This window comes from Crocuta crocuta, unplaced genomic scaffold (assembly GCF_008692635.1).
Source record: "Crocuta crocuta isolate KB4526 unplaced genomic scaffold, BGI_CrCroc_1.0 scaffold246, whole genome shotgun sequence".
Classification (NCBI taxonomy): domain Eukaryota; kingdom Metazoa; phylum Chordata; class Mammalia; order Carnivora; family Hyaenidae; genus Crocuta; species Crocuta crocuta.
Genome location: NW_027531902.1, coordinates 6,248,688 through 6,268,375, shown reverse-complemented (window position 1 = coordinate 6,268,375; position 19,688 = coordinate 6,248,688). Strand labels below are relative to the sequence as shown.

Sequence of the window (19,688 nt, the reverse complement as noted above, 5' to 3'; positions counted from 1 at the left end):
CATACAAAATCTTTCTTAGAAACTCAAAATTTAACCTGGGTGAACATAAAGCAGGCTGGGCACATATGTGCATGTACATACGTATACAAGAACACAATCATCTCTTGGACTTTTTTTTTAAGTTTATTTATTTTGAGAGTCAGTGCACATGCAGGGGAGGGGCAGAGAGGGAGAGAGAGAATCCCGTTGTGGAAGGATTCGTTTTAGACATGAGAGTCAGGAGCTTTAGTTCCAAGTGGAAAAGATCGGTAAAGTACCGAGGTCCGTTGTTCACATGACTTAGTGGAAATGATGTCCACGCTGACCCTGTGCCAGGCTCTGGGGTGGCCGGAGCCTCCTGAGAGTATGGCACCATCCTCCGTCTGGTAGAAAGGGCAGCTGGCCTGGGAGGCGTGCTCGGGTCACCAGAGTACATCCACCAGGGTCACAGGCCTGCGGCCTTCTGAGCCCAGAGTCCACAGTCACACCCTAGTTGCCCGTCCCCATCAGACTCGGAGTGACAGCAGGGAACAGTGAACTCAGGAGGGGCGTGGAGAGTGGGCTCCGTAGAAATGACATCCATGTGGCTCCATCCAAATCATGAGATTGCAATCTGAGCCAAGACAGAGAGCAGGACGCTTAGCTGAGTGAGCCACCCAGGCGCCCCACCCCTTGCACTCTTAAAAGCAGTTTGAAAAGCTGAGGCTTGAATGCCTGGTGAAGTGGACTGACTTTAAGTATATCCTCAGCATCACAGCACACACAGACCTGGCAGAGCAGGTGTTCAATGTTTATCTATAGAATTAACGTTCTTATAGCTTAACTGGGACAGGCCACAAAATTACCAAACTATTGGAATTTTTAAAGCTCTTAGGCTGGGTCATGAAATTCAGCTGACAGACAAATCCAAATGATGGACTGGCCATCACTGTCAATAGAAGAAATTTTCCCTTGTTATTAAAACAACTGCCCTAGAGGCAAGCCAGTCTGCACGTAGACAAAGCATACTGAAGTCTGTTTTCCCCTTACCAAAAAGCCTTTAATGTTATTTATTTTTATGAGAGAGAGAGAGAGAGAGAGAGAGCGCAAGATGGGGAGGGGCAGAGACAGGGAGACAGAGGATCTGAAGCGGGCTCAAGAGCCCGAGGAGCCCGACATGGGGCTCAAGCTTATGTACTGTGAGATCATGACCTGAGCTGTTCAGATGCTTAATCGACTGAGCCACCCAGGCACCCACCAAAAAGCCTTTTAGAAGATTACTTTTACATTAGTAAATATGTAAAGGTGCACCATGTATTACAAAAATAAGGAATTCATAAAGGCATTTATAAGAAAATTAAAGCTATGGTTTCCTTTGTCATCTCCCTGCCCTTTTTAGAAATTACTCTACTTTTATAGTGCTTTCAAAAAGCACTGACATAATTAGTAGATAACGGTAATTCCTTCATTTTCAATAGGCTTTGAAAACAGCTTATTTTCTTAAAGCTAAATGCATTTAAAAGTAAAATAGATACTTTTTGTACATTTGCATGATTCAGCGCTTATACCCTTCAAACCGATTTGGGGTCATAGTTATATCCAAAACAATTGGTCCATGTTTTTCCATTTGGCCATGCCTAAACTATAGAGAAAATTATAGCTGTCCTCCAAGCTGCCAAGCTGTGATGAATGTGGTAGTAACCAATTTCCGTGCCATGGGAGCATATAAGAACAAGCATTAAATATTCTATTTATGGCAAAGATATACTATGAGGGAAGGTCCAAGATACTCACCGACACTTGTTAACTAAAGGGAAAGACTAAATAATACAGTCTTAGACGTGTAACAACCAACACCACTACCCAAGGGGCTTGCCCTCAGATCTCAAACAATGTGCTGTCACCTGAATGTCCATTTCTAGAACTGACTTCTGTTTCAAGGACGGGGTACCCATACTGACAAAGGTGTTTTGTTAACTGTAAAGCAAGTATTAATTACTCAGATGTATTGGTGTGGGTAATACTGGTTGATGTTACAGCAACTTTTTATGTAAGCTTTCATTCATTCAAACAACACAATGAGCTTTGATTTCCTTATCTGCAAAATGGAGATACCCATCTTCACTGAGTTGTTAACATTCAATAAATGAGAACACTGTAGAAATTTCCCATGATGGCTAAGTGCTGGGCTGGACACCAGAGGCATTAAGAATACAAAAAGTCTCTGCTCTAAAGAAGCCTCGTCTTGGGGCACCTGGGTGGCTCAATCAGTTAAACATCCAACTTCAGTTTAGGTCATGATCTCACAGTTAGTACGTCTGAGCCCCGCGTCAGGCTCTGAGTTTACAGCTCAGAGCCTGGAGCCTGCTTTGGATTCTGTGTCTCTCTCTCTGCCTCTCTGCCGCTTGTGCTCTCCCTCTGTTTCAAAAATAAACAAACATTAAAAAAAAAAAAAAAGAAAGAAAAAGAAGCTTGGTCTCTATGAACACCTCCCATCAAACAATTCTTGATGTGGTTCAACTACTGATTTGTCTTTTTTCTGGGACCAAATAAGAGGGGAAAGTTCAAGAGAAAACCTTGCCATCTTTTACAAAAAGCTACAAGTTTATTCATGTAACATATTTTAACATGTATCAAAGTTTCAAGCAGGTTGTTTTGAATCTCAATTAAGAAATCAAAACAGTATTAATTACAAAACAAAGAAAGGGTGATGGTGGTCATTCATGGGGTTTAGTCCAAAATGAAAATGCAGAAAATGCTTATTTTGGTGGATCTGTGTTGATGCCATATTTCTCCTTGAGAAGCTTCAACTGTTCTTCCTTCTTTTTTGTGTCCATCTTCTGAAATGCCTGAAAATGTGGTAAGCACCAAAGTTAACTTAGTTACTGATAAGTAGTGAAATGAATTTCAGCGACAGCACTGGGCAGAAAAGCATGCACAGTACACTCTCCCCCTCCTCACGGACTCTAATTCTTACATGGTGTCCCCACGTGATGAGGATAGTGACTAACACTTACCCTGTTGGCATTATAGTACAAAACCACCAGGTATCTGTTACAAACATTGAATCCTGAAAGGTGGTCACATGCGTTTTTGGCATCAAAGATGTCTTCATAGACCACATAAGCTGTTCCTCTAGTTTCAGGTGTGTTCCCCCTGCAGCGTGAAATCAGATTTAATTAATTAAAATACACATCTACCCGAGTGAGGAAGGACGATGGGTTTGAGGTTGGTGTCGAGAATAACTACCATGACTTCCAGTGTTTCGACAAAACCTCAGATGTGAGGCCTTCTGGCAAAGCACCTGTGATTTCATATTATAGGGGCATTCCCTGGGGGTTGCGGCTTTCTGTAAGTTTGCTATGTATGGCCAAACCAAGAAGAATATGCAGATTTCTACTACAGAAATTATGATTCCATTGAAAGAGATCAAGAAGGCTGGGATCTTGCAGAGTGCAAAGTGATTCTGGAATGTAGAGAATTTCTTTGGGTTGAGTTCCATGGAATTTTGTCACTGACCTGTGTTCCTGAACGATGAAACATGAATATTGGGCTATGGAATAGTTTCTCTTTATAAACAAATAAATACTGTGGGGAAAAAAATTAACTGGAGCATTGATAGTTACGAATAACAACTATCTTTTAAACCACTAACCAGAGAAGATTAAAGACAGTACGTTGAAGTTTAAGTATTTTGAGATCAACATGAACACCATTAGAGGAAATAAACATTATGGATAGGTATGTGGGATAAGCCTACTATTTCTTGAATTGAGGTAGTTTTTGTTTTGTTTTTAAGTAAAATAGCGACAGGTTAAACTTGCTCTGTCAGGACTACTGCTGCAGCTACCGAAGAACCAGCTTGAAACAGTCACAGTCTTCTGTGCCCTGTTCGTCTGTCTTACTTCTCATACGAAGAACCAATTTTCAGTCTCAAGCTGGAAGGTACAGCACTTAGGGAGGATGGCTCCTGTTGGCCAGTCATCAGGATCTAGAATGACCTTACTGCGCATTTATGCAACAGAACGAATACTTGAGTTATTTACCACACTATTGCCGGTTACTAGTCCCTTATTCCTAAAGATTTTGATTTTCTCCCTCACTCTAATTTTAGTCTCAATTCAAGACAAGACAGTCTCCATGTTTCTGAGCAGTGTTTTACTAAGGTTTATCAAATCCATAAAAATAAAACCTATTTTGTGTCTGGAGTGGGGGGTGGGGTTGGAGGGAAGCCCCTACCAAGATGGCAAAATTATGGGATCTAGGAAAACAGACAACCATTATCCTTTATGGCTGGGAAAGGACGTCCTCTAATGTAGAGTTAATGTAGTTTTTCCCACTTAGAAGATTCACTCCTGCCTTTCTAAAATGCAGTACAGTCAGCTCCCAGCTTTTCATACATACATTTTTAATAATGTGTGCACTCTCATGTATTACACAGCCCTGTTTGGCTCGGGAGAAGGGCTCGGCTTTGGCAGAGACCAGAGGGAGGGCGTGTGCTTATGGCTGGGATTATCTGCCGGCCAGAGGAGAATGCCGGAAGGTCACAGGGAGTGGAAGCTGGACCTTGCTCATGGATTCGGAGCTGCGGCTTGTGTAAGTTTTCCTTGCCACCTCCTCTCTTCACCTCCCCAGCTTCCTTCGTCAGGGAGGAAGGGAAGTGTGAAGAGCAACAAACTGCAGGCAGCAGATGGCCATGTGCTTGTCAGTGGGGGCAGTGGGCACAGGTCCCACTCAGCTTATGCTCCCAGTGTGATAAAGATGGACCCTTCCATCTGTGTTCTAGCCACCCAGTGCCAACTGTGGAATAAGGTTTAAGACTGTGGGCTGCCTCTGTCTGCCGTAGTCCCTACAGAGGGTCAATGAAAGGTAGCAGGCCATGGGAAAGGGCGGTACCTCTTTAAATCTGACCTAGGATGAGACTACAGTCTTGGGCCCTGGTCAGAGCTTATGCTTCCTATAAAAGGGGATGGAAGAGGTACAGGGTGCTGGGGTGGTGGGAGGGTGCCAGCGTCACTGAACGCTTACAGGCTGTCAGGCTACACAGGCCCAGTGAGGGACTTTTATAGTATTACCTACTCTCTGTGGATAGTCTATCAATGTTTGGACCTCTTTAAGTTTTTATTTATTTATTTATTTTGAGTGAGCGAGTGAGAGAGACAGAGGCAGGCTCTGAACTGTCAGCGCAGAGCCTGATGACAGGGCTCAAACTCACACAAGATCAAAACCTGGGCAGATATCAAGAGTCAGATGCTTAATCAACCACCCAGGTGCCCCTGGAGCTTTTTAAAACAAGTTTGTTTGCTTGTTAATTTAGGTAATCTCTACAACCAACACACAGAATCACATGTTCTTCCTACTGAGCCAGCCAGGTGCCTCAGCTTTTGACTTTTAATATTTAATAATGCATTAGCTTGGGGGGGGGCTAGAATGCACTAGCTCTGCAAGTTGAGGATTACCCAAAGAAAAAAACACTGCCCAAAAGACTTTGCCAAAAAAGGCGGCCAATTTTTCCTTTGAAATAAAAACATTTTAAAAACCTTAATATTTTAGTTCTTGCTAACTGGGCAAAGACCTTATATTTCATTTTACTCTCATAGCACCATGCCCACAACAAGTGCTAATAAGCATTAGAAAAGTGGAGGTCTTCTTTCTCCCACCAAATTCTCTCATACCTCCTTTCTCCTGGAGGCTTAAAAACCAAAACAAAAGAAAAGCATTTCTTCCTCTCACATCTTAGGAACTAGAATAGGGATGGGCACTAACCCCATTTTAAAGATTCTCATCTCAAGTGTCCCAGCTCCCACTGATCAACCTAATATCTTAACGATACTGTAATTTAATTTTTAAAAGTATATACTCATACCTACTGTATGATAGGCAGTGAGCCAGCATTATTCTCTTGATTGGAGGTAAATCTTAAGAGTAGGAATAAGAAAACCTAATCATGTGACAACCTCTCTGAGCATCAGCTGTTTCATGTGTTAAATAATGTTATCAGGCTGTATCACCTGCCCTCTACCTTACACGTTTTAATAATCAAAAGAGGTAAAAAGTACGAAAGAGCTTTAAGAAGTTCAAAGCACCAGGGGCACCTGGGTGGCTCAATCAGTTGAGCCTCCAGCTTCAGCTCGGGATATGATCTTGAGGTTCTGAGTTCAAGCCCAGGATCAGGCCCTCTGTTGTCAGCAAAGAGACCTATTCAGATCCTCTCTCTGCCCCTTCCCTGCTCACACACACACTCTCTCTCAAAAATAAACATTAAACATTTTTTCAAAAAATAGAAAAGCAGCAGTAAAAAGTTCATAGCACCAAGTGTCTGTCAGGTGGGGTGATCAATCATCCTAGTTTGCTCAAGACTGTCCAGATTTTAGCAGTGAAAGTCCACATCTCAGAAAACACCACAGTCCTGGGCAAACTGGGAAGGTTGGTCACCCTAGTGCTAGGTGCCAAATGTGGGACAAAGCATGAACACAGCTAGGGAACAGAAAAACATCTGTCTCTCAATCTATAATTTAGACCCAAGTTCCTGCACACCAAGCTTTTACGAATTTATTCAGCAAATATATATTGTGTTCTTGGGGCGCATAGGAGGCTCAGCTGGTTAGGTGTTGGACTCTGATTTTGGCTCAGGTCATGATCTCACGGTGAGTTTGAGCCCCACATCACGCTCTGTGCTGACAGCGTGCAGCCTGCTTGGGATCCTGTCTCCCTCTCTCTCTGCCCTTCCTCCCCTTGCTCTCTCTCAAAAAAAATAAATAAAAATATACAAAACATATACTGTGTTCTTTCTGTATGACAAGCACTAGAAATATAACAGGGAAAAAACAAGCATCATCCCTCCCTTCAAGGACCTTTATTCAAGTGGGAGACAGATAAAGAAATAATTACAGACGAGAAATCGTATGAAGGAAGTAGACAGCTGTCACAGGGATTAGTGGGGGAAGAGGGAATTACTTAAAGCTAGGGTGCTCAGGGTAAACCTCTCTGAGAAGGTGACAGTAAGGCTGAGACCTGAAGAATGAGGAGCCAGACAAGCAATGAGCCGGATGAAAACCATTCCAGATGGAGGGACCCGAGTACAAAGGCCCTAAGCTATTCTGCAGCCTTCCACAGATGCCACTGTTTAATTATCTGTCCTTTTACCTTGGCTTTCTGAAACTCTCTAATCTCACTGTGTACCATCTCTTAATTGTGTACCATCAATAAATTCTGTAACACTTTCATAGTCAAGCACAACCACTTTCCATATTATTCATTTACTTAGGTAACTGGGGTGTTTAAAATGAATCAGGTGCAACATCTGTCCACAAAAAATGAAAAGAATAGATGGTACCTGCCCTAGAGGAGCTCACAGGCTGGCAGGAGAGTACACAGACAACAACAAAGTCACCTGTTAGCAGATCTTCACAGAAGGTGCTGTGGGAGCATAGAGAGGGGTGGCTAACGCACACAGGAAGGAAATAACTCCATGACAAGATGCTTTCACAGGAACGATCTAATTTGTTCCTTACTGAAATTCCTTTAAGACTGTAGGGTAGGAAGATTGTTTCCTAAGTGATTGAAGCTCAGAGGGGTTAAATTTTTGCCCAGTTGTACACAACTGGCAAATGCCCAGTTAGTATTTGAACTTAGGTCTCATGACCAATTCAGTTAAGTTTATTGTGCTGCCTCAATGTTAAAAGCTGAAAGGTACTGTCCCTCTAGATTACATGTGAGGGTACAGAGAACCAAAAACTGGGACAACTTGTCTAGGATAACAGGGCCTGAGGCAGAGTCCTGTTTCCTGATTTCCAAGTCCGGGGATCTTCTGTGTACCATTCTTAACATGTCTAGGACAGGACCTAGGTTTCATGTACCCGCTGAAATCATATGCAAAATGTTGTATTCTTCTGTGGAAAGGGTCCAAAGCTTTTATCAAAAACCCAGAAGACTGAGACTTCCTAAAGAGAGTGGCTAGTCTGTAACACTTCATTTCTATCACTACTTGAGTGCCAATGATGATGTATTGCTAGCACTTGGTTTACTTTCTGGAGGGGCAGTGATCATTTCAAAGGAGAGTCCTCAAGATCTCACAGTGTTCTTAAAAAAAATTCTCAGAGTTTTAAAAGCCAAGAAGTTGTTCTCAGGTCATTAAGGAAAATTTTTAAGAAAGAGATAGTCAGGGGTGCTTGGCTGGCTCAGTCGGGAGGAGCGTGAGTCTCCTGATTTAACGATCACGATTTCAAGCCTCAATGCTGGGTGTAGAGATTACTTAAAAAAACATAAATAAACTTAAGAGTCCATCTAGAAGGATTTTTTTCCTTAGGTAAACAGTCCCTTTACACTAATTAGAGCATCAGTGGTTACAGATCTGGGTGATGTAAACATTCAGTTTAGAATCAGATTTTATCACTAAACAGCTGTGTGACTCTAGAAAGGTGCTTGTGCTCTGTGGGCCTCAGTAGTTTCACATGTAAAACAGAATCTTCACTCCACACAGGCCTGTAATATTAGTCACACAAATAAAAGCACCTATTACAATAAATGTCATTTTGTAGATGTTCAATAAGTATCATTTGAAGATATAAACCCCAATTTTTAGATTAAAATACAAATTCATGTTGCAGTTATTCTCCCCTGTTAAATCTTTAATAAAAATAAAAAATCAATAAACTTCAATAGAAAGTTATAGTCGGGAAAAGAAAAAAGAGAGCTGTAGTTGGAAAAGAAATCATTTTTCTCAGTTACCTATATACCTCCTTACTCAGTTTATTCAGAAATTGAGTGAAGGAGACCCAAAACAACTTAGAGTTAATGAACATTAAAACAAACAAAAACCTCAGTGTTGTATCTGACTTCATAAATAACAGTTATGCAATAAAACATTAGTTCTTTCTTTTCCCACCCATTGCCCTGAAACCCTTCATTACTACTTCAAGCCTTCTCTAATTTCACTACTATCCTTGGCGCTCACTGAGCTGGATCAGGAGGGTTCATTTTTTTTCCATACCAAAAAAAAAAAAAAAAAAAAAAAGAAAGAAAGATCTCTTTTCCCATATTTCAATCTGTTTTGTCTCTAGGCTCTTGGTTAGGCCCTGCTGTCAGCTATAATTCTGAGATTATACAATCATTTTTTTGAAATCACATTTCAAAAGTCTCAGTAAGACTCACACGCGAATCTGACGAATAGGTCCATATTTTCCAAATATATCATACATTTCTTCAGCTGTGATTTTGTATGGCAAATTTCTTATATATAAAATCCGATTTACTTCAGGTGGAAGTCGAATCTAAAATGAGAAATATGTACTATTATAACCAGGGGCAGGAGCACAACCACCTCAAATAAATTTCTCATAATTATAAATTCTCACAGAAAAAACAACACCAACAAAAACCAGAATAGTCAAGAATAAGAAGTATTAAAAAAATAAGAATGATAATCGATATTCCTAAAAATAGCATGCTTGTCAGAAAAGCAACTGGGCACTCGTTTTAGGGAGGACAGTTAGTAGGCTCAATGCCTTAAACACAAATGGGAAAAAATGAAGGGAACTCTTCCCGTTTCTTAGACCATAAAACTCCCACTTACCACTCTTACCTGGTCTCTTTAAGAACCTGTTATATCAATGATATCTTCTCTCTCCTGAATTTAGTCTTTCCCTCACCATGACCTTCTTCTATTCCTCAAGTGAGCAGATGCTTATGTCCTGCCAACTGTTATGCAAAACTAAATACTTATTTGGATCCCTCTTTGTTCATCAACAAATATTTACTGAGCATCTTCTTTATGTATATACCAGACTGGGTATTAGGATTATATTTTCTGTGAAGGAAAAAAGACAAGGTTTCTGCCTTCCCTGAACTTATTAGCTCTATTTATTATTCTATTTTGGGTTTTGCCCCTCTCAGTCAAGCATCTGGGAAGATAAAGTCTATACTCACTACTTCATATTCTTTTCTTCACTGATTCTCATCAACGTACTACAAGCTAGCTTCCACCCCAGCACTCTGACAAAAATGCTCTTATGCGCTAAGACCTTTTTACTGCAATGTTCAGTTCTCATCACACTTAATTTCTCTGACGCTTCTGACACTGCTATTACTTTCTTGACTACTCTTGCTTGACACACTATTTCCTTGGGTTCCCCGTCTGGCTAGTTCTCACTCTTCTTTGTCATGAAAATATGCTCTTCCACAGAATTTTACTTTTAGACTTTTCTTTTTTTTTAAAGTTTATTTATTTATGGGGGGTGGGGGGGAGTGGCAGAGAGAGAGAAAGGGAGAGAGAGAATTGCAAGCGGGCTCACACTGTCAGTTTAGAGGCCCTGAACCATGAGATCATGACCTGAGCTGAAATCAAGAGTCAAACACTTAACCAACTGAGCCACCCAGGTGCCCCTAGACTTCTTCTCTTGATCCCTTGTATGCTCTCCTTAACTCTACACTCTCTTTGGTCTCTTAACCACAACACATGGGTTTCCACAGTAAGTGGATGACTCTCAAATATAAATCTCCCATCCAGACTTCACTCCTGTGTTATTACATATTCAATTACACACTGGATATTAATGACTATTAAGCTGGCAGCTATTTCAGACATTAAGTGTTGTATAAAAAGAAAAAGAGAGGGGCGCCTGGGTGGCTTAGTCGGTTAAGGTTCCAACTTTCGCTTAGGTCATGATCTCGCGGTTCGTGGGTTCGAGCCCCACATCGGGCTCTGTGCTGACTGCCAGCTCAGAGCCTGGAGCCTGCTTCAGATTCTGTATCCCCCTCTCTCTCTGACCCTCCCCTGCTCACGCTGTCTCTCTCTCTCTCTCCTAGAAATAAATAAAAAAAAAAAAAAAAGAAAGAAAAAGAGGAAGAGCACCTGGGTGGCTCAGTGGTTAAGCAGCCAACTTTGGCTTAGGCCATGATCTCAAGGTTCGTTGAGTTCAAGCCTCGCATCAGGCTCTCTGCTGTCAGCACAGAGCCTGCTTTGGATCCTATGTCACCTCTCTCTGCCCCTCTCCTGATGATGTTCTCTCTCTCTCAAAATAAATAACCTTAAAAAAAGGAAGAAGAGAATACTTCTTCCTTGCCCTCAATCTAATAGTGGTGACAAATGGTATAATAAAGTTTTAGACTTAAAATTCAAGACTGCCTTCAAACAAACAGTCAGCACTGCCAATTATAATACACTTAGCTAGTACAACTGCTTTCTCACTCTCTAAGATACTGTATCACACTTTCTCTTTTCTCCTCAAGCCTTATCACCATCATCACTCCCTCTAACATCTGAGTTGGGCTCTTCCCTGCCCATCCCAGGAGATGATCTTGGCTCTCCCTTACTGAAAAAATACATGACTAAACGGTAAGAACCTTATATTCATATCACTAAACCCATCAATCTAAATTCACCCATATCCACCCCTCTCCCTCTCATTATTATGCCAGCTTTCATCTATTCAAAACCTTAACTCCTGAACTTACCTCGTCTTTCTCCCACATCATCAGTTCCCCCCACACTCCCGCACCATTCTCATAGGCACGCAAATACAACTCATATCACACATCTTAGAAGAGAAAAAAACATCACCTATCATCCAATCTCTCTGCTTCCTATTTACGTGAAAACTTGTGGAAAGCGCGGTCTCCATTTTCTTAACTTTCATCCTTATTTCATCCCATTGCAACCAAGTTTTCATCCGCTAAGATGATCATCAAGGTTACCAAAATTCTGCATCTCATCATATCTAATTATCTGTCTGCATCACACTGTGTCTCTCAGCCTTACGGTTGACCTACCCTCTCCTATTGAGACAATTTTTCTTAGCCTTCCATATAACACCCCATTCTTTAACAATAGTATGTAAACAGAAGGGCTTTTTTGTTTTATTCACTGTTGTGTCCACAACGTGTAGACTAGTGTCAAGCACAAAGTAGGTATTCAATAAATACAACTTCTCAATTGTTCCTTCTCTCGCACTCTTGGTATACAGTAGGTGCTCGAAAATACTGAGTTCAAACATTAATGAAGGATCCAAAAAGCTCCATGACTTGAGAAGAGTCCCAGGCTCTGGTTGCCTGTGAGCTACTAGGTTATTTACTGGAGACTCGTCTGTGCTTTTGACTTTTGGGTGGAGAAGATCGTGTCGTCAGGTCCTAGGTGCAGATCAAGCCACAAAGGCTGCAGGGTTAACGCTATCGCTGACACCAGAATAAGACCGAGGAAACTCTCAAAAAGGGCGGACGCGGATATGCTCCTCAAGGATGCTCCTCTACCTCAAGGATGCTAAGGTAGAACCCCCAGTGATAAAACAGTAAATTGTAGGCTCCCCTGGCCTGGGGACCAAGGAAGGGCACGGTGCCACGCCGTTGAGAAAATCCCAACAGCAAAATCCTGCCCCTCTTCGGCAGAAGGCCCCAGTACTCACGTTCGCCCTCTTGGCCGCTTGCATCGCCATCTTGGCGGGCTGATAAGGTTACCGCAGCAGACACTGGAATTCCTCCGGACACGTCCGGGTCTCGTCCACAAGACCTCCGACACAGCGTCAAACGCAGGACAGCAACATTCAGTCTCCACCGGAAGCTCTATAACACGCCGGAATATCGCCGTCTCAAGTCGAGACGTGCTGACGTAATATCCCCTTTCGAAAAGACTGCGGGGCAAAACGAGCCTGAGATGAAAAAGAGGCGGGGCAGCGAGTTGAAAGGCAAGGATTCCAGTCGCGGCCGAGCCGCGCACCGGAAAGGGCGGGGCCTGGGCTTCAGTAGGGGCGGTGTTCCGGTCCCGGCGGCCCTGAGCAAAGGAAGCTGGCCAGAGGGGGCGGGACCTAGGAGAGCGGGACGAGGCGGGGCTGAGCCGGGTGAGTTGCGGGAGGGGGCAGGGCCTGACGTGGGACGGGCTGCTGAGGGGCGCGCGCGGCCGTAGCCGGGGGTGCTGGTGGGTGGGCCCCGGCCTCCTCCCGCGCAAAGCTGGGCTTACGGGGTTGTGGCAGGTTATGTTGTGGTCGACGCCGTCCCCGCATCCGGAACCCCAGACCCTGGAGTTGAGCACTCACTGTTGGGGCCTTTTCTGTAATGCCTGCGGCAACGTCAGTCCCGACCGCCACCTCCCCGGCGGCCTCAGTCCGCGATCCGGGGCCGCCACAGTGAGATGGCCGCCCTTTAGATCTACTCTTTTTATTTCCCTGGATCAGCTTTACACGGGTCAGTTGACCGAGGCCGGGAGAAGGGAGCAATGGTTACCGGGCGGCCTGGAGTAGCACCCGATCTCCTTCCTGCGTACTGTGGACTTTGTCCAAGTTTGTCCTGGGAAGGCCCGCGTCCTGCCGCCGCCTCCTTCATCGCGGCAGTTCCAGGACGATTTTGCCCACGTTCTTGTTGCTCTCCATGTATGCGTGGGCCTCTTGGATTGCAGTCATCGGGTAGACTCTGTCCAAAACCGGCAGTAGACGTTGTGGGCTCTCCGTGGAAAAGTGGGGCAGAATCTGTTTTGTGAAAGTCTCCACCAGCCTTTGCTTGTACTTAAGATAAGGAAAAGGAGACCATCAGTCTAGACAGAGGCTTTACCTTGCTACTCCCCATCCTGCTTATTTGCTAGCCTTTGTGCTCCCTGAAACGTGTACACCTCTGAAAATGCACACAGGAGCACCTAACTCCTTTACTACCAGCATGTATGTGCGTGCCCCCAAATGTATAATCTCTCTTCTGTAGCAGATAAAGACTGAATCCTGGACTAAAATATTAGTGGCACAGACAACAGTACTGTGCTTAAAGGGTTAAAACAGGAGTTGGGCCACAGACAGGACTGTAGGCTCAGTTCAAAAGGGATGTTTAAGCTCTGCTGTCCCACAGGTGTGAAACCCTAGGCTGGGAAACATCCCCAAGTCTGCACCTGCTAGCAGGCCACACAGAGATTTCAGTAATACATAATCTGTTGAAAGTCCAGCCTTAACTAGCCTTACTTACCTAAGTGGCTTTATCATACTGAGAAGTTCTGCCTTGAAGACATCATTTTGGAACTATTAGAAGTGTTTGCTAATATTGTTAATGCTTCATTCATTCTGTTACAAAGATTAAATGATATGTGAAGTATTAGCTACCTTTTTTCCAAGACGTTGAGACTTCTACTGACCAATTTTAATTAGTTCTGTGAAAATGGTTCATCCACAGCGGGCAGGTTTCTACATGGGCTCTCTAACAGAAGAGGTGTCAGATCTAACTTTTTTGGAGTTATGTAAACAAATCATACTTTCTGGGGCAATAATTAAATCATGTTTTCTTTTCATTCATCATTCACCTTTTTGTCCCTTGATCTCAGCAGAGTGGTGATCAGACTTCCTCGTTTATAAAGTAGCTTTGAAAATAGGGGTCCGTTGATGTCAGCTCCTCCCATTAGACCATAGAGAACCCAGCGACCGTCAAGAGCCAGGCAGTTGACATTTTTCTCCCAGTAGGATCCACCTATGCAGTCTAGAATAAGGTTGACTCCAGCACCTTTCACGTGAAACACAGATTTGTAACACTAGTCAAAGAAAGCTTTGTGCAAAGTAAGATTCCGTGGTGTATTTGTGAATACATGGTATAAGTACATGTGTACAATGTATCGGTTAGAACTAGAAACATTGCTGTAAATAGATTTAGATAGCTGAACTCAATCATACATTTGTGCTATAGTTCATCTTTTATGATTCCTAGCCACAGCCAGAGGGAAATGGGGTAACACCATGCTCTGGTATCTCCTTTGTTCCCCATGTAAGTATAGAACCCACTTGCACCCAAGCATGAATGAGAACAGAACAGGGGAGATTCACCCAGTCTACAAGGCAGGCTAGTTCACAACTAAATTATGAAGTGTCTGCAATGGATTGTCTGAATCATTTTACTAGCTTTGGTTTCATCTCTCCTTTCCTACTCATGTAACAAAATGGAAAAGGATGACCCAAAAATATACAGATTTGGCTTTTGGATACAGAGGCTTACCCATTTGGGGAGCTACCATCCTACCCCGACTATGACCAGCGCTCAACTGGTCTCTGCTCTACGCTCCTGTTAACTGATTGCAGAGAGACTTGGAAGAAGAGGTCCTGGATAATTCCAGGCCAACTCTTGGATTTATCCAGTTTCTAAAATAAGTAGGAATCAGGGGCACCTGGGTGGCTCAGTCGGTTAAGCCGACTTCGGCTCAGGTCATGATCTCACGATTCATGGGTTCGAGCCCAGTGTCAGGCTCTATGCTGACCGCTAGCTCAGAGCCTGGAGCCTGCTTCAGATTCTGTATCTCCATCTCTCTCTGACCCTCCCCTGCTCACGCTGTCTCTCTCTCTCTCCTCTCTCTCTCTCTTTCAGAAATGAATAAAACATTAAAAAATTTTTTAAATGAGTAGGAANCTCTCTGACCCTCCCCTGCTCACGCTGTCTCTCTCTCTCTCCTCTCTCTCTTTCAGAAATGAATAAAACATTAAAAATTTTTTTAAATGAGTAGGAATCATATCACTTACAAGAATGCACACAGAAACATTTTAGTCCTAAATACTGTCTGCCTGTTTCCACAGGTCAAACACCAGAGTACTGGAAATTGGCCAGGGCAGCTGTTGTGCATTTAGCAGAGGCCATACAGATCCAGAGCACTGGCAACCTTCAGGCTGGTGAGGATTTTGTTTAATCATCTCTGAAATTCCTGTTGGGCAGCAGAAGCTATTGTTTACCTTTGGTGAATTTCAGTGTCGCTTCAGAAAAATCCTCTTCTCTGTAATTGAATCCAGCAGCTGCTCCCAGCTTCTCTGCCATCTGAAGTTTGTGCTGGGAGCCAGCTGTGACTAGAGGAATAGCTCCAGCCAGCCGGGCGAGTTGGATGGCGGCCGTGCCCACACCACTTGATCCTGCATGGATTAGCACAGAGTCTCCAGCCTGAACATTTCCTGTGACACAAAGTACAGGAACCATTCTCTTTACTTTGCAAGTGTTACGCATTCCCCACGCAGGCACATGCTACCACGTGCGCCTGGCCCTGGACCACCAAGTGCCAAATCTCTTGCTCACTTCAAAGTTTTTGACAATTTTTTTTTTGTTTTCCTGCCTCTTGTCAAAGTGGGAAACAACCTTTTGAAACAGCTGTTAGCAGCCACATCCATAATCTTATTTTTATTACTTATGAAGGAATAATACTGAGATACACATCTCTGATATATATATATACCTTAATAAGAAGTAACCGCCACTCCCACTGTCATCACCTGAAGCCAGTCCCTCTTTAGTCTGAAACTGGCTTCCATCTGGTCTCAGTGATCCAGGCACCATGGACAACCCCAGGCTTCTCTTCCTGAAATGGAGCCTTCGTTATGTCACTTTCTCCTCAAAATGTAAAGTGGTTCTCAGTTGGCTTTTGCATCCAGTGCAGACAATGTGCCACTCAAGGCCACGACAACCCAGTCCGAGTCTCATCTGTCACAGATGATAATCATTGTGCTTCACTCTGAGTAGAGCAGCCGATTTCACCTTGACACTTTCTTAAGCCACCTTGTCCTGCCTTCTGTCCATCTCAACTTTACTCACCCTTCAAGTCCTTCTCTTCCAGAAAGCCCTCTCTGGCCACACTTACCCACACTAACTGTTCCCATCTGGAATTTCTATAGTAGTTAGAGACAGGGCCACCTTCTGAACTCTATGGTTCTACGTGCATGCCTGGTCTTCCCAGTTTCACTGAGCTCCCTGATGGCAGGGACCAAGTCTTCTTAGGCTCCCACCCATCAGTGGGATTGGGGAGGAATGAAAGTTGATTGAATGGCCCCTTCTGCCACATTAGGCTCACAGAGAGAAGCTCGGCAGGGCTCTGAGCAGCTGGGACTACCGGTGGGCCTACAGGGTGAAGATGTACCAAGACCTTCTATCCAGTGCTTTCCAGGCTCCACCTGCTAACCATGATTGTCAGCCTGGACATTAGGCCATTGCTAACATGATATGAGGACCTGATTCTACTGGCAGCACATTCGGGTGCGGTGCTGGGATTGGGTGTGACTCGGTGGCCAGGCAAAAGCTGCCTCTGAGGGCTGCTGGCTTTTGAGGTGGCTGAGTCATGAAGTAACTGAGCCACACTGTATGGAGTGAGCCTGGCGGGGGCGGGGTGGGGGGTGGGGGGCTCCTCACCCAAGAGATGTAACAGCTGGAAGGCGGTAAGCCAGGCCTCTGGGATGGCTGCAGCCTGGGACAGGGTCAGTCCTGCTGGGATGGGCATGAGGAGCCCTTCAGGGACAGCGACATATTGCGCCTGTCCCCCGCCAGGCAGCAGAACCATGGCTGGGTCCCCAATCTTCCAGTGTCCCTGGCAGGCGGGCCCCAGCGCTGCTATGTGTCCAGATGCCTCCAGTCCCAAAATGCTGCTGGCTCCTGGGGGTGGGGGATACTGGCCTTGTCTCTGCAGAAAGAGGGGTGCACTAAGTGGTGAGCATGATCAGAAATGTGTGTGTCACCATCCGTGGCCTTCTTCCATTAGCCCCTTCTTTTCTCAGAAAAATCAGGATAAAGTCAGGTTTTGCTAAGTCAGGACAGGAGACAGGAGAAGTAATTCAGATCCTGTGGGTTACATAACCAGTGGATGTCAGAACTGGTTGGGTCCTTAGCTGTTTACTTCATCTAAACACCTTGTTTTACAAAGAGAGAAACTGAGACCTGCACAGGTGTGCCTTGTCCAAGGTCACAAAGTAAATCAGTAGCAGGATAAGGAACAAAACCATAGACTCCTTAAGTTAGTTCAATCATATGTCAAGTGCCAGGCTTTGTACTCACTCGCTGCAAGCCTCAGAAGCCTCTGCCTACAGGTTTCAGGCTAGACAGGCTGAACTAAGACTGAACTAGAACCATTTGAAGAGCTTTTTTTCTTTTTTATAGTTTTTATTTATTTTTGAGACAGAGAGAGACAGAGCATGAGTGGGGGAGAGAGAGAAAGGGAGACACAGAATCTGAAACAGGCTCCAGGCTCTGAGGTGCCAGCACAGAACCCAATGTGGGGCTTGAACCCCTGAACTGCGAGATCATGACCCGAGCCTAAGTCGGACACTTAACCGACTGAGCCACCCAGGTGCCCCTTGGAGAGCTTTTTCAAAATACATATGCCTGGGTTGTAGTAATGTTTATTTTGGAAAAGTGCCCCACGTGATTTTGGCTCATGTTTCTCAATCACCCCAATCAATGCAGCTGGCTCCATTTAGTGCTTTAAAGAGCAGAAACAAGAAGATTCCTAGAGTACAGCCCCCTGCCAGCTCCAGGACCCTCAGAGAGGAACGCATGCAGAACTTTGGAGCCACACAAGACCTCAGTGTGAATTACTGCTGCCCTGATTACTAGTGTGACCTTGTGAGTATTGCCTAACCTCTCTGACTCTCAATTTATCTGTATAATACAAATGGTAAATAGGGTTGCCTGAGGAGTAAATGAGACAGAGCAAGGCCTAACACGCGCGCGTGCACACACACACACACACACACACCCCTCCACAAATGGTAGTTCCCATCTCCTTATCTGGAAGCCCGGGCAGATTATGAATTAACATAGGGTAGATGCTGCTTTGCAAATATCCCTATATATGGTGTAGACAAAGGAGGCTAAATGGTTCCTTGTCTTAGAACTCCGAAACAAAGGAGGCTAAATGGTTCTTTGTGTTAGAACTCCCAGCACACATTCTGCAGACAGTGGCTTAGGTCATTCCTTTATCTGCCTGGTGAATGTATCTGGAAGACCCGGAAGCTCCTCCCAGACCCGTGGGTACCTGGAGTAAATCAGCCCGGTTCAGGGCGCTGGCCGCCACTTTCAGGAGGACTTCACCTTCTACTGGGCTGGGCTTGGCCACCTCCTTCAAGTAAAGGTTTTCCGGTCCTCCCGGCTTGTCAAAGTGCACAGCTAACATGTTCTCTGAGGACACTGCAGAAGCAAGGGAGGGAGCCCGGGGTCCTTCGGAGAGCGCAGCGCCCAAGCCGACGCTGCAGCGCCCCCTGCCGGCCAGCGGTTTCCCTTTAAAAGTGGTCTCGAGGTCGTCCGGCCCCGCGCCGCGCCCCGCCCTCCTTCCCACGAGGTCCCAGCTGCCCGCACACGGACCCCCTGCAGAGGACGCAGGCCAGGACAGGGTCACGCTGTCTCGGCTAGGGTGCAGCGGATGGGGGAAGACACGAAGAGCACGAGGCAAGCTGCGCTCCCTCTGAGTCGGAACTCCCCGCTCCCCCGCCCGGGTGTGAGTTCCTGGACACTTACTGGGGCCGGGCTCTCCGCTGCTCCCTCGGGTCCCTGGAGCAGAAGAACCCCGGAATCTCGGACTGCTTCGGCCGCGACCGCGAAGGAAGGCTGGACTCTGGACAGCGCCAGGGGTGGGACTGACCTGGACCAACCCTCCTCTTCCTTCTCCTCCTTTACCGCTGCAAAGCTAGTGATAGCGAATCAGATTATTCACTTGAGCCTCGGAAACTAGGCTTTCTTCTGGTTGGCCGGAAACGCTGTTCTAGCCTCCTTTGGAGAAGAGAAAACTTTAGGGAACTAGACTCTTGGCGGGCGATCGGTCCATTTTCCACCCAGGCCAGGCTTTTAACTCACTGACGCTGTAGGGCCAGCATCTTGAGTATGGTTGGGCAAGCTGGGTGCTGCTGAGAGAATTGGAGAAAGGGGAAGGTAAAAGCCGTCCTGAGATCCTTACCTCTTCTGCTCTTCCTCCTGGGGATGAGAGAGCGGAGCCTGGAAGGTGCTGCCCAGGGAGGCAATTTTGACTGGTTAAAGCTGTA

The 19,688-nt window shown here is 45.1% G+C and overlaps 2 protein-coding genes across 3 annotated transcripts; both read right to left on the bottom strand.

Annotated features, from left to right (window-relative positions):
• Positions 1–2,541: 2,541 nt before the first annotated feature.
• SF3B6 (splicing factor 3b subunit 6) lies at positions 2,542–12,610 on the bottom strand. Its single transcript, XM_077774123.1, has 4 exons — positions 12,357–12,610; positions 9,112–9,230; positions 2,976–3,114; positions 2,542–2,807 (listed from the first exon to the last, which is right to left on the bottom strand). The coding sequence occupies exons 1-4, from the start codon at positions 12,384–12,386 to the stop codon at positions 2,718–2,720; spliced, it is 378 nt and encodes a 125-aa protein (XP_077630249.1). The 5' UTR covers positions 12,387–12,610; the 3' UTR covers positions 2,542–2,717.
• A 563-nt stretch (positions 12,611–13,173) lies between these two features.
• Positions 13,174–19,269, bottom strand: TP53I3 (tumor protein p53 inducible protein 3). 2 transcript variants are annotated; one of them, XM_077774089.1, is made up of 6 exons: positions 19,168–19,269; positions 18,689–18,840; positions 17,071–17,338; positions 15,633–15,845; positions 14,225–14,421; positions 13,174–13,448 (listed from the first exon to the last, which is right to left on the bottom strand). In XM_077774089.1, coding segments are annotated over exons 1-6 (1,014 nt in total). In that variant the 5' UTR covers positions 19,169–19,269; the 3' UTR covers positions 13,174–13,265. The 2 variants fall into 2 exon arrangements, with proteins under 2 accessions (XP_077630215.1, XP_077630216.1); XM_077774090.1 differs by having other exon boundaries at positions 15,633–15,806.
• Positions 19,270–19,688: the final 419 nt, after the last annotated feature.